The 14,972-nt window shown below is 40.1% G+C and overlaps 1 protein-coding gene across 1 annotated transcript in view; it reads left to right on the forward strand.

The window, feature by feature from the left end:
• Positions 1-14,972, forward strand: part of Pla2r1 (phospholipase A2 receptor 1) — a 144,433-nt gene that overhangs the window by 71,848 nt on the left and 57,613 nt on the right. Inside the window, exon 11 of the mRNA XM_021186203.3 lies at positions 11,842-12,005. Within this exon, the coding sequence (XP_021041862.1) occupies positions 11,842-12,005 (164 nt within the window). The remainder of the gene's footprint in view (positions 1-11,841; positions 12,006-14,972) is intronic.

Here is a 14,972-nt window from a genome sequence, read left to right on the forward strand (position 1 = left end):
CTCTATAAGTTTCATTGTCTCTGGTTTTATGTGAAGTTCCTTAATCCACTTAGATTTGACCTTAGTACTAGGAGATAGAATGGATCAATTTGCATTCTTCTACATGATAACCACCAGTTATGACAGCACCATTTATTGAAAATGCTGTCTTTTTTTCCACTGGATGGCTTTAGCTCCCTTGTCAAAGATCAAGTGACCATAGGTGTGTGGGTTCTTTCTGGGTTCTCAATTCTATTCCATTGGTCTACTTGTCTGTCGCTATACCAATACCATGCAGTTCTTTATCACAATTGCTCTCTAGTACAGCTTTAGGTCAGGCATGGTGATTCCACCCGAGGTTCTTGTATCATTGAGAAGAGTTTTTGCTATCCTAGGTTTTTTGTTATTCCAGATGAATTTGCAGATTGCCCTTTCTAATTTGTTGAAGAATTGAGTTGCAATTTTGATGGGGATTGCATTGAATCTGTAGATTGCTTTTGGCAAGATAGCCATTTTTACTATATTGATCCTGCCAATCCATGAGCATGGGAGATCTTTCCATCTTGTGAGATCTTCTTTAATTTCTTTCTTCAGAGACTTGAAGTTCTTATCATACAGATCTTTCACTTCCTTAGAGTCACGCCAAGGTATTTTATATTATTTGTGACTATTGTGAAGCATGTTGTTTCCCTAATTTCTTTTTTTTTCTTTTTTTTTAATTAGGTATTTTCCTCAATTACATTTCCAATGCTATCCAAAAAGTCCCCAATACACTCCCCCCCAGTCCCCCACCCACCACCCCCCCCCTTGGCCCTGGCATTCCCCTGTACTGGGGCATATAAAGTTGGCAAGTCCAATGGGCCTCTCTTTCCAGTGATGGCCGACTAGGCCATCTTTTGATACAAATGCAGCTAGAGTCAAGAGCTCTGGGGTACTGGTTAGTTCATAATAATGATCCACCTATGGGGTTGCAGTTCCCTTTAGCTCCTTGGGTACTTTCTCTAGCTCCTCCATTGGGGGCCCTGTGATCCATCTAATAGCTGACTGTGAGCATCCACTTCTGTGTTTGCTAGGCCCCGGCATTGTCTCACAAGAGACAGCTATATCTGGGTCCTTTCAGCCAAATCTTGCTAATGTATGCAATGGTGTCAGCGTTTGGAAGCTGATTATGGGATGGATCCCTGGATATGGCAGGCTTTAGATGGTCCATCCTTTCTTCACAGCTCCAAACTTTATCTCTGTAACTCTTTCCATGGGTGTTTTGTTCCCAATTCCAAGAAGGGGCACAGTGTCCACACTTTGGTCTTCGTTCTTCTTGAGTTCCATGCGTTTAACAAATTGTATCTTATATCTTGGGTATCCTAAGTTTTTGGGCTAATATCCACTTATCAGTGAGTACATATTGTGTGAGTTCCTTTGTGAATATGTTACCTCACTCAGGATGATGCCCTCCAGATCCATCCATTTGCCTAGGAATTTCATAAATTCATTCCTTTTACTAGCTGAGTAGTACTCCATTGTGTAAATGTACCACATTTTCTGTATCCATTCCTCTGTTGAGGGGCATCTGGGTTCTTTCCAGCTTCTGGCTATTATAAATAAGGCTGCTATGAACATAGTGGAGCATGTGTCCTTCTTACCAGTTGGAACATCTTCTGGATATATGCCCAGGAGAGGTATTGCTGGATCCTCTGGTAGTATTATGTCCAATTTTCTGAGGAACCACCAAACTGATTTCCAGAATGGTTGTACCAGCTTGCAATCCCACCAACAATGAAGGAGTGTTCCTCTTTCTCCACATCCTCACCAGCATCTGACCTGCTGTCACCTGAATTTTTGATCTTAGCCATTCTGACTGGTGTGAGGTGGAATCTCAGGGTTGTTTTGAGTTGCATTTCCCTGATGATTAAGGATGTTGAACATTTTTTCAGGTGCTTCTCTGCCATTCGGTATTCCTCAGGTGAGAATTCTTTGTTCAGTTCTGAGCCCCATTTTTTAACGGGGTTATTTGATTTTCTGGAGTCCACCTTCTTGAGTTCCTTATATATATTGGATATTAGTCCCCTATCTGATTTAGGATAGGTAAAGATCCTTACCCAATCTGTTGGTGGTCTTTTGGTCTTATTGACGGTGTCTTTTGCCTTGCAGAAGCTTTGCAACTTTATGAGGTCCCATTTATCGATTCTCGATCTTACAGCACAAGCCTTTGCTGTTCTATTCAGGAATTTTTCCCCTGTACCCATATCTTCGAGGCTTTTCCCTACTTTCTCCTCTATAAGTTTCAGTGTCTCTGGTTTTATGTGGAGTTCCTTAATCCACTTAGATTTGACCTTGGTACAAGGAGATAGGAATGGATCAATTCACATTCTTCTACATGATAACCGCCAGTTGTGCCAGCACCATTTGTTGAAAATGCTGTCTTTTTTCCACTGGATGGTTTTTGCTCCCTTGTCAAAGATCAAGTGACCATAGGTATGTGGGTTGATCTCAGGGTCTTCAATTCTGTTCCATTGGTCTACTTGTATGTCGTTATACCAGTACCATGCAGTTTTTATCACAATTGCTCTCTAGTACAGCTTTAGGTCAAGCATGGTGATTCCACCAGAGGTTCTTTTATCCTTGAGAAGAGTTTTTGCTATCCTAGGTTTTTTGTTGTTCCAGATGAATTTGCAGATTGCCCTTTCTAATTCGTTGAAGAATTGAGTTGCAATTTTGATGGGGATTGCATTGAATCTGTAGATTGCTTTTGGTAAGATAGCCATTTTTACAATGTTGATCCTGCCAATCCATGAGCATGGGAGGTTTTTCCATCTTGTGAGATCTTCTTTAATTTCTTTCTTCAGGGACTTGAAGTTCTTGTCATACAGATCTTTCACTTCCTTAGTTAGAGTCATGCCAAGGTATTTTATATTGTTTGTGACTATTGAGAAGGGTGTTGTTTCCCTAATTTCCTTCTCTGCCTGTTTATCCTTTGTGTACAGAAAGGCCATTGACTTGCTTGAGTTAATTTTATATCCAGCTACTTCACCGAAGCTATTTATCAGGCTTAGGAGTTCTCTGGTGGAATTTTTAGGGTCACTTATATATACTATCATATCATCTGCAAAAAGTGATATTTTGACTTCTTCCTTTCCAATTTGTATCCCCTTGATCCCCTTTTGTTGTTGAATTGCTCTGGCTAGGACTTCAAGTACTATGTTGAATAGGTAGGGAGAAAGTGGGCAGCCTTGTCTAGTCCCTGATTTTAGTGGGATTCCTTCCAGCTTCTCACCATTTCCTTTGATGTTGGCTACTGGTTTGCTGTAGATTGCTTTTATCATGTTTAGGTATGGGCCTCGAATTCCTGATCTTTCCAATACTTTTATCATGAATGGGTGTTGGATTTTGTCAAATGCTTTCTCATCATCTAACGAGATGATCATGTGGTTTTTGTCTTTGAGTTTGTTTATATAGTGGATTACGTTGATGGAATTCCATGTATTAAACCATCCCTGCATCCCTGGAATAAAACCTACTTGGTCAGGATGGATGATTGTTTTGATGTGTTCTTGGATTCGGTTAGCGAGAATTTTATTGAGTATTTTTGCATCGATATTCATAAGTGAAATTCTTCTGAAGTTCTGTATCTTTGTTGGATCTGTCTGTGGTTTAGGTATCAGAGTAATTGTGGCTTCATAGAATGAATTGGGTAGAGTACCTTCTGCTTCTATTTTGTGGAATAGTTTGTGAAGAACTGGAATTAGATCTTCTTTGAAGGTCTGATAGAACTCTGCACTAAACCCATCTGGTCCTGGGCTTTTTTTGGATGGGACATTATTAATGACTGCTTCTATTTTTTTAGGGGATGTAGGACTGTTTAGATCATTAATCTGATCCTGATTTAATTTTGGTACCTGGTATCTGTCTAGATTTTTGTTCATTTCATCCAGGTTCTCTCGTTTTGTTGAGTATAGCCTTTTGTAGAAGGATCTGATGGTGTTTTGGATTTTTTCAGGATCAGTTGTTATGTCTTCCTTTTCATTTCTGATTTTGTTAATTAGGATGCTGTCCCTGTGCCCTCTAGTGAGTCTGGCTAAGGGTTTATCTATCTTGTTGATTTTCTCAAAGAACCAGCTCTTCGTTTGGTTGATTCTTTGAATAGTTCTTCTTGTTTACACTTGGTTGATTTCACCCCTGAGTTTGATTATTTCCTGCTGTCTACTCCTCTTGGGTGAATTTGCTTCCTTTTGTTCTAGAGCTTTTAGGTGTATTGTCAAGCTGCTAGTGTGTGCTCTCTCTAGTTTCTTTTTGGAGGCACTCAGAGCTATGAGTTTTCCTCTTAGAAATGCTTTCATTGTTTCCCATAAGTTTGGGTATGTTGTGGCTTCATTTTCATTAAACTCTAAAAAGTCTTTAATTTCTTTCTTTATTCCTTCCTTGACCAAGGTATCATTGAGTAGAGTGTTGTTCAGTTTCCACATGAATGTTGGCTTTCTATTATTTATGTTGTTATTGAAGATCAGCCTTAGTCCATGGTGATCTGATAGGATGCATGGGACAATTTCAATATTTTTATATCTGTTGAGGCCTGCTTTGTGACCAATTATGTGGTCAATTTTGGAGAAGGTACCATGAGGTGCTGAGAAGAAGGTATATCCTTTTGTTTTAGGATAGAATGTTCTGTAGATATCTGCCAGATCCATTTGATTCATAACTTCTGTTAGTTTCACTGTGTCCCTTTTTAGTTTCTGTCTCCACGATCTGTCCATTGATGAAAGTGGTGTGTTGAAGTCTCCCACTATTATTGTATGAGGTGCAATGTGTGCTTTCAGCTTTACTAAAGTTTCTTTAATGAATGTGGCTGCCCTTGCATTTGGAGCATAGATATTCAGAATGGAGAGTTCCTCTTGGAAGATTTTATCTTTGATGAGTATGAAGTGTCCCTCCTTCTCTTTTTTGATAACTTGGGGTTGGAAGTCGACTTTATTCGATATTAGAATGGCTACTCCAGTTTGTTTCTTCAGACCATTTGCTTGGAAAATTGTTTTCCAGCCTTTCATTCTGAGGTAGTGTCTGTCTTTTTCCATGAGATGGGTTTCCTGTAAGCAGCAAAATGTTGGGTCCTATTTGTGTAGCCAGTCTGTTAGTGTATGTCTTTTTATTGGGGAATTCAGTCCATTGATATTAATAGATATTAAGGAAAAGTAATTGTTGCTTCCTATTATTTTTGTTGTTAGAGTTGGCATTCTGTTCTTGTGGCTGTCTTCTTTTAGGTTTGTTGAGGGATTAATTCCTTGCTTTTTCTAGGGCATAGTTTCCGTCCTTGTATTTTTTTTTCTGGTATTATCCTTTGAAGGGTTGGATTAGTGGAAAGATATTGTGTGAATTTGGTTTTGTCATGGAATACTTTGGTTTCTCCATCTATGGTAATTGAGAGTTTTGCTGGATATAGTAGCCTGGGCTGGCATTTGTGTTCTTTTAGTGTCTGTATAATATCTGTTCAGGATCTTCTGGCTTTCATAGTCTCTGGTGAGAAGTCTGTAATTCTAATAGGCCTGCCTGTATATGACTTGACCTTTTTCCCTTATTGCTTTTAATATTCTATCTTTATTTAGTGCATTTGTTGTTCTGATTATTATATGTTGAGAGGAATTTCATTTCTGGTTCAGTCTATTTGGAGTTCTGTAGGCTTCTTGTATGTTCATGTGCATGTCATTCTTTAGGTTTGGGAAGTTTTCTTCTATAATTTTGTTGAAGATATTTGCTGGCCCTTTAAGTTGAAGATATTTGCTGGCCCTTTAAGTTGAAAATCTTCATTCTCATCTACTCCTATTATCCGTAGGTTTGGTCTTCTCATTGTGTCCTGGATTTCCTGGATGTTTTGAGTTAGGATCTTTTTGTATTTTGCATTTTCTTTGATTGTTGTGCCCGTGTTCTCTATGGAATCTTCTGCACCTGAGATTCTCTCTTCCATCTCTTGTAATCTCTTGCTGATGCTTGCATCTATGGTTCCAGATTTCTTTCCTAGGTTTGCTATCTCCAGTGTTGCCTCACTTTGGGTTTTCTTTATTGTGTCTGCTTCCCTTTCTAGGTCTTGTATGGTTTTGTTCTATTCTATCACCTGTTTGGTTGTGTTTTCCTGTTTTTCAAGGACTTCTACCTGTTTGGTTGTGTTTTCCTGTTTTTCTTTAAGGACTTGTACCTCTTTAGCAGTGTTCTCTTGTATTTCTTTAAGTGAGTTATTAAAGTCCTTCTTGATGTCCTCTACCATCATCATGAGATATGCTTTTAAATCCGGGTCTAGCTTTTTGGGTGTGTTGGGGTATCCAGGACTGGCTGAGATGGGAGTGCTGGGTTCTGATGATGGTGAGTGGTCTTGGTTTCTGTTAGTTAAGATTCTTACATTTGCATTTCGCCATCTGGTAATCTCTGGAGTTAGTTGTTATAGTTGTCTCTGGCTAGAGCTTGTTCCTCCCATGATTCTGTTAGCCTCTATCAGCAGACCTGGGAGACTAGCTCTCTCCTGAGTTTCAGTTATCAGAGTACTCTCTGCAGGCAAGCTCTCCTCTTGTGGGGAAGGTGCACAGATATCTGGCGTTCGGACCTGCCTCCTGGCAGAAGATGAAGACCTGAAACAGGGCCTGTCCCAGAAGCTGTGTAGCTTCTGTAGTCGGCACTCTCACCTACACTGTCTTGTCTCTGAGAGATCACGGACCAGAGATGGCTCCCCCAGGTACTCCGGCAAAGCCCTCCTGGGTGAGGCAGACACTTCTCCTCTGGCAGGGAAGGTACCCAGATGTCTGGAGCCTGAAACAGGGTCTGCCCCAGAAGCTGTGTGGCTTCTGCCTATCCCAGAAGCTGTTAGCTTCTGTAGTCCACACTCTCACCTGCGCAGACTAATCTCTGAGGGCAAGTTCTACATCTTGATGCAAAGGCAGCCAGATGGAGACTGTCTCCCACAGCAGACAGCAAAAGGGTCTCTTCTACACTGGGCGGAGCCTGAGCATAGGAAGAGACCTCAAAGCCCACCACCACAGTGAAACACTTCCTCCCACAAGGCCACACCTCCTAATAGTGCCACTCCCCATGGGCCAAACATTCAAACCCACAAGTCTATGAGGTCCAAACCTATTCAAACCACCAAACATTGCTTCCAGCATCTGACTACTATGAATAATGATGCTATAAATAAATAAATAAATAAATAAATAAATAAATAAGAGTTATTACTTTCAATTCCTTGAGGATATAGTCAGAAGAGAGATTAGTGAATCATGTGATTTTATTTTTAATATTTTGAAAAATTACAAAACTGCTTTCCATGATGATTATACCATTTTGCACCTTGAGCAGCACACAGGGCACCTGTGTCGCCATATTCTGGCTTTACTTCTTATCTTCCAATTGTCTTCCTTTCTCCTGTTTTGATAATAGCCATCCTACTAAGTATCTCATGGTTACTGTGGTTTTTATTTCTTTTGACTATCAGTGTTGAACACCTTTTAATGTGCATATTGGCCACTTGTATACCATCTTCAGAGAAATTTCTATTTAAATCCATGGCCCTTTTAAAACTTAGGATCTGTATGGCTGAATTACAAGAGTTCTTCATGTAGTCTGTATATTAAACCCTTATCTAATAGATGATTGGGAATATTTTCTTCAATTTGTGTTTGCCTTTTCTGTTTTTGATCTTTGATGCCCAAAAGCTTTTCATTGTGATGAAGCCCAGATTATCTGCTGTTTTGTTGTCTGTCTCTCTGGTGTCATATCCACGAAACCATTACCAAACCCAGTGCCATAAGATTTTTCTTATCCCAAGAATTCTACAACTTTAGCTTTATCTGTAGGTCTTTGATCTGCTTTGAGTTCATTTTTTAACACAGTTTAAGGTAAGGTCCTGTTTTGCAAATGCCTATCTGGGTTTCCCAGCACCACTTGTTAGAAGAATGGACCTTCTACATGGAATGTTCTCGGTGCTTTTCCTGGAAATTATTAGCCCACATATGCAAGGTTTTATTTTGTGGCTTCTTCCATCTTATTCCACGGATCTCCCATAAGTCAGTCTCACAGAAGCACAGCACTGTTTTGGTTACTGTAGCTTTAAAGTAGGTTTTGAAATAAAAAATCTGAGACTCCCAACTTCGTTCTTTTTTGTGGTTGTTTGAGGGATTCAAGATCCCTTGAAACTGTACATAGATTGCAGAATTATGTATTCTGAAAAAACAAATCACTGGAATTTTCAGTGATTGCATTGAATTTGTTGTCCACTATGGTAGTGTGGACAAGCTAATAGTAAGCTTTCTCAGCTGTAAATGTGGGATATCATCCAATTCATTTTATATATTTGATATTTTTTTAAATTAGCATCATGCAATTTTTGTTATTTGGTACATTCTATTCCCTGTTTGTCTTTGTTCCTAAGGATGTCATTTTAGAGAGTTAAATGACACTCTTTCCTTAGCTTCATTTTTGGATCATTAATAAATGATTAATTGTTATTGTTAGAGATAGAAAGACAACTTCTCTTGTTTCAAAGGATAACATAAAACTATGTATATACAAAAATCTTGGCTTCTTACACCATAGCAACATTTGAATTAACATCAGTAAATTCAAACAAAATGACCAGATGACATATAGCTAACTCTGAACTTCAGTAAATACTTCTAAAACACCAGAGTAAAAATATTGTAAATGTTATTATCTGTGGCCATTTGAATGAGAATGGTCTACATAGGCTCATATATTTGAAGGTTTGGTTGAAAAACTGTTTGGAAAGTTTAAAACTGTTGGAGGAGGTGTATCACTAATGGTGAAGGTGGCCTTTGAGGTTTCCAAAGCCTACCTTCATTCCCAGTTAGTGTGCTTGCTCTCTCTCTCTCTCTCTCTCTCTCTCTCTCTCTCTCTCTCTCTCTCTCTCTTCGTCTCCCCTCCCTCTCCATCTGTCTTTCTCTTTCCTTCTCTATCCCTCTCTCTCTTCTCTCTCTTCTCTTTCTTTTTCTATGTCTCATGCTCGTGGGTCAGATGTAAGCTCTTACCTACTGCTCCAGCACCATGCCTGCCTGCCTGCTGCCATATTACCCACCTAGATGGTCATAGATGCTAACCCTCTGGACCATGAACCCAAATTAAATCCTTTCATCATGGTGTCTCTTCTCAGATATCATCTACATATTGTAACCAGAGTTTTTTCATCCAGTGTTTGAAACCAGACAGAAAATGGTAAAGAATGTACAATTGCTTCTTTGTTAACTGGAAACAGATACTCAAGAGCTTGCCCTGGACCATGCATGGTCACCCAAAGCACTCCCTGGACAGCTTCAAAAGAACATGTTTGGTTTAGATGAGCTTGCTGAATTATTTTACTAATGGTACCATCTTGTAAACTGGACTGAGGAAAGTTTAGTGGGTTTTGTTTTTGGGGTGTGTGTGTGTGTGTGTGTGTGTGTGTGTGTGTGTGTGTTTTGAATGCTTGGCAATCTGTTCTGGCTCCTTCTTCATCTTTAGCTGCCTCTGCTGACCCACACTTAATTCAACTGACTAAACAGAACTGACTCCTGAGTGCTGAGATTAAAGGTGTGTACTACTCCTGGACCTGAGCTTTTCTGGAAAAAAAAAAAAGTATATGTGCTCCATAAGAATAGCATTTACAAATCAAAAAACAGGTTTTTATTGTCTCAAACAATGATGAAGATAAAATAGCAAATCACAGTGGAGTGAATAAATCTATAACCAACAGGGTACAAACACTCTGTTGTCTCAAATAATGACACCCAAGGCCAAGTTTACAGACAGAGTCATTTCTTGCTATTATTTGAGGTAGAAGAATTTTAATCCAGCAATCTGACTACACTGGCCAAAATACAGATATGTCTTTTATCCCAGGAAACAGAGACAAGCAGATCGCTGAGTTCAAGGCCAGCCTGGTACAGAGCAAGTTCCAGGTACCTTTTTTGGTACTTTTTTCCAAAAAAGCTCAGGTCCAGGAGTCGTACACACCTTTAATCTCAGCACTCAGGAGTCAGCTCTGTTTAGTCAGTTGAATTCAGTGCTGGTCAGCAGAGGCAGCCGAAGCCAAGATCAAGAAGGAGCCAGAAGAAAGAAAAAATTGCCAAAGTTAGCTAGCTTGAGGCCAAGCAGAGCAATACAGTACAAAACAGAGAAGTCAGATTGAATCAGTCAGCTTGGAGAAGAGTTTCAGCAAGAACAGCTGAGTTGAACCAGCCAGAGCTCAGAAGCTAGAAAGGGTGAGCTTAGTTAGCAGTACATCTGAAAACATTCTAGGCCTAGATTAGAATGCATGGAGGCTAGAAGCTTCCAGGACTGGGCCTGGCTCAGCAGACAGAGACAGTAAGCCTACTAGATGACAATTACATCAGGTAAATAAAAGGAAGTTTTACAATTTGATAAACTAATGGAAGAACCAATCATACCCTTGGACTTAGCAACAACACAGTAACTAGTCTCTGGCTTGTAGCACAGCAATTCTAGGTAGCAGAAGGCACCATACAGCAGATCTTCTATTGTGACCGCACAAGCCAATAAAGAATAAGGAATATCACCACAGCATCTAGCCAATATTTAGCTTTACATATCTTCCTCAGAAACGTGCGTGTGCATCGTTCTGCCTCTGATGTGTAGCTAAAAGTAATGTTTCTGATTTTAAAAATGTAAGATTTAGACTGTTGACAGAGCATTTGCAGGGGATATTTACTAAAGCCGGATGAAGCCCACATGCTCTGACAAAGGGAACACCTCAGGTACTTCACTGAAATCCCCTGGGGTGGCCTCACTGTTCCACTTTTTGTCCTTCCCTTCCCTTTGAGTCTCCTCTGATTACACAGGGCCTCCCTGCTTTTGCTCTCTGTAGCAAGTGAATAATGCATGTAATAAAAAGAATCCAAAAGTGAATGCTAAAAGTCCAATGCCCTTTCTCCTGAGGTTTCTTGGGTAATTGTACCAGGCCTTACATTTTCTCTTGACTCAGCAGATCTGGCCAGACGTCACCACCATTTAAACATCCTTCTAATTTTATGTGCTTTGAATGCACTGTTAAACTAAGCATTGAATTCAATGCTAGTTGAGTTTTGTATGCATGCTTCGGTTGTGTGTATGTCTGTGTGTGTGTGTGTGTGTGTGTGTGTGTGTGTGTGTGTGTAAGCATGTATACACAAGCTGTTTGCATCTGCTTTGGATGTATCTGTATTTGAAAGGGAGCATTGCCAGCAATCATTGGGAGCAAATTCATTCAGCTGCTTGGGGGAAATGAGAGTGGGTGGAATGCCTTGGATTTGTTGAAATTTACCTTCAGTGAAAATACACTTTTGAACACATTTGAATAAGACTCCATATGCCCGTGCACAGACTGATTCAGGAGGCGTAGCATTGTTCCTCCTCCACTTTCCTTCTTACTAAGCGAGCGTGGGGAGAAGGCACGAGTATGCTACGTGGTAGAAAATGCATGGTCAGAAAAGCATAAAGTCCTCCCTCCTCCCTCCTGCCTCCCCTAGCCCATGCATACAGTGTGTGGTATGCAGTCTACATGTAAAATAGACATCTTTCTCCAAGAGATGCATTGCTGTGTGTGTGAAGGCTGCCATTTCACCACAGCATCAGACCTGGACTCTGGCCCTCGGGACAGTTACAAGAGTTAAATCAGGGAGTCACGTTCTCTCCACTCCTGTATCTCTGGATTGCACTGATGTTTCATGTCTATTAACAATACAAAAGTCTTGTGCTTTTCCTGGTCCTGCCTTCTAGAGAGTTAACAAGAACTGCTTACTCAGGTTCCATCCTGTGCACTTTATTACGCTTTAATGACACTTTTAATCATCCAGAAACTTAGTATAACAATTTCCTGTTTTTTGTTTTTCTATCAAGATTTGAACAAGCTTTTATTACCAGTTTGATCAGTAGTGTGGCAGAAAAGGACAGTTATTTTTGGATTGCTCTTCAAGACCAAAACAATACAGGAGAGTACACTTGGAAGACCACGGGGCAGAGGGAACCGGTGCAGTACACATACTGGAACACACATCAACCCAGTGAGTAGTCCCTCATAATCCCAACTTCCACCCTCACCCCTGCAAACCTATTTCCTTGACCCTGAATTCTCTCTACCTTAGGTCATTTCCTTCAATTCTCCATTAATGTTTTCTTAATATTTCTTGTCACTAAAATGATCATTACAGGTCTATGTAAGGCAACACAGGGTGGCCATTTTAAAGTTTATATGTATCGTGATATTTCCAGGGATTCAGCTATTGCTGGAGACCACACTTGCCTTAGTTATTGGAAACTTTTGTCTTCCTTACGTCTTTCCCTACAGACTCTCCTTATGGTCCATGAATCACAAGGGATTAACCAGTCTAGAATAATCCAGGTATAAGAAATGAGCCATCTAACCAGTTCACAGTTGTTACCACATGGCATCCCTGGAATGCTGTTCTTGTGGGTCTTCATGGATTCCTGAAGTTCTGATATCAAAGCTATTAGCCCTATTAGTTCATCTGAGTCCCAGTGCACAAATCTGTGCCTGGTTGACCAATTTCAGCAATGCTCTTGGCTTTGGCCACATCCTACAATAGAACCTGTGTAAGAATAATCTCCAGGTGCTGGGAAGCTTAGGTTGACAGCCTAGACTATACATTCCTTCTTTATTTCAGCATCAATACATTTGAAGGGCTTGGTCCACTTCTTGTCTGTGATGTTTCATCAGTACAAAGGAGGCAGTAGATTTCCTCTGAATCTGAAGGAAATGTGTGTGAGGACTCAAGCTGTATCCTCGCAGAAGGTCATGGGAACTTTGTACAAATCTATCTGTCCATCCAGAAACCAAGCTAAAGAGAGGGATGAGTACTAGTGAACTGTGAAATGGTATGAGACAACTCAAGGAAAGGCACACACAACATCCCTGTGGTCCCAGCACTGGAGTGAGGCTGAAGCAGAAAATTCATGAGTGGAGGTTAGCATGGGCTGTATAGGAAGCTGGAGAACAGCTTGGACTATATAGAAATCATGTTTAAAAAGCCACACAATTGGGTTTTGTTTTGTTTTTATAGTATGTGTGTGCCACAGAGCAAGTTTCAGAGGAGAACTTGAAAGATCATGCAGGTCCCAGGTTGAACTCAACTTGTCAGGGTTGGCAGCAGGTGTCTTATCTATTTAGCCATCTTCCTAGCCAGTCTCTCCCCCTCTTTATTTTCCTTACTATAAAAGTCTAACCAGAGATTAATTCCTAATTTTAACTCAAAAACAATGATAAGCAAAGTGACACTGGGTTATAAAATTGAACAATGAAGTTGTCAGTAATTCTCACTATGGATAACATGACTGTATGTCACGAGTTTCCCTGATCAGTTCTGATCTGTATCTGTTATCTTGCATCAATTAAGTACACCTATGTTTGTTCTAGCCTTATCTGTTGAGATGACTCTATATGAGCTATATAGTACTTTTAAGAAAAGAGAAATACAGTAAGAAAAACAAGACTGTTTGTCTTCTCCTCACCTCCTAATGCCAACATTTTCCACTCTTAACTAGTGCCATCTCACTGGTTTGGGGGTATGTGTTTACAGTCTTTTATTTTATATTTTGTGTACAGCTGTGTTGTCTACATATGTGTCTATGGGGGTCTCTGCAGACATCATAGTTATCAGAGTGTCGATCCACAATAGAGAGAAAGATAGTTTGGTTCAACATGACCCATTTTGGTTCAAACTTCAAGAGTCTGACTCAAAGTAGTTTATTTTTAGGCATATTTAAGTGTAGCACAATTTGGAAAAGGTTTCCTGGTGATAACTAACTCGGTCCCACATGTGTAACAAAACTTAAGACATGACTACATCAAAATACTTTGTAAAGTACAAGTCACCTCTTCCATAAAGATGAGTTCTGTAGATTAACTAGGGAACAGGCTCGAGATAACAGACTGGGGAAGGAGTCAGTGTGCCCCCCCCCCCACACACACACACATAGTGCAAAGGTCACCAGGTGACTAACTGCATCCACTTCCAGCCTTCTCAGCAGAAAACAGGTTACATATCTGTCCCTTTAAGAGATAAACCTATGGGTTTAACATTCCTGGTTCCCCTAGAGCTGATCTGTGAGTAAAAGGACTTACATTCCTCCTACACATGTCCATCCATCATTTGCCTGACTGGTACCCACAGAAGGCAGAGGAGGGTTTCAGATCCCCTTTAACTGGAGTTAACTATGGTTGTGAGCCAGCACGTGGGTGCTGGGCATTGAGCCCAGGTCCTATAGAAGAACAGCCAAATCTCTTAAACACTGCATCATTTGTCTAATCCTAGTCTTTTATCTTTTAACTTATGGTCTGTCCTGAAGAACTTTCTACACCAGTATTTGTAAATCAGTACTTTTAGTATCTCAATAGATATTAGTTTCCAGCGTGTCAATTTTAAAAGGACATTCCCATTCAGGCCACAGCAATAGAAACATGCGGGATGTGTGTTGTATATAATATAAAATACAGCACTCTAATGGTTAAAGCCAGGAACATTGGTAATGAGCTATCATAGACTTCCACAGAGGAAGGACTGTTCCACCTCTAATTTTTAAAAAATGGTCAAATTTGATGTCTATGGAAATAGAATTTACTAAGTTTGAAAAAATACAGAGCCAAGGAATCATAAAGCAGTGCTGAGAGATTTCTGAATCCACATGACTAGAGGGTAAGTTATATGGAGATGAATTATGAAACATAAGTCCAAAGGCAGTGAAACCACAGCTTAATAGTTTTTTAAAGATTTGTTTGTTTGTTTTATATGAGGACACCATTGCTGTCATCAGACACACCAGAAGAGGGCATCAGATCCTATTACAGATGGTTGTGAGGCATCATGTGGTTGCTGGGAATTGAACTCAGGACCTCTGGAAGAATAGTCAGTGCTTTTAACCTCTGAGCCATCTCTCCAGCCCCACAGTTTAAAATTCTAAGCTCAAGATTTTCCCATTATTCTGTAGGTATGGGAGGCCTAACAGTTTGTCTC

This window comes from Mus caroli, unplaced genomic scaffold (genome assembly GCF_978045245.1).
Source record: "Mus caroli unplaced genomic scaffold, Mus_caroli_1 scaffold_2, whole genome shotgun sequence".
In the NCBI taxonomy this organism is placed as follows: domain Eukaryota; kingdom Metazoa; phylum Chordata; class Mammalia; order Rodentia; family Muridae; genus Mus; species Mus caroli.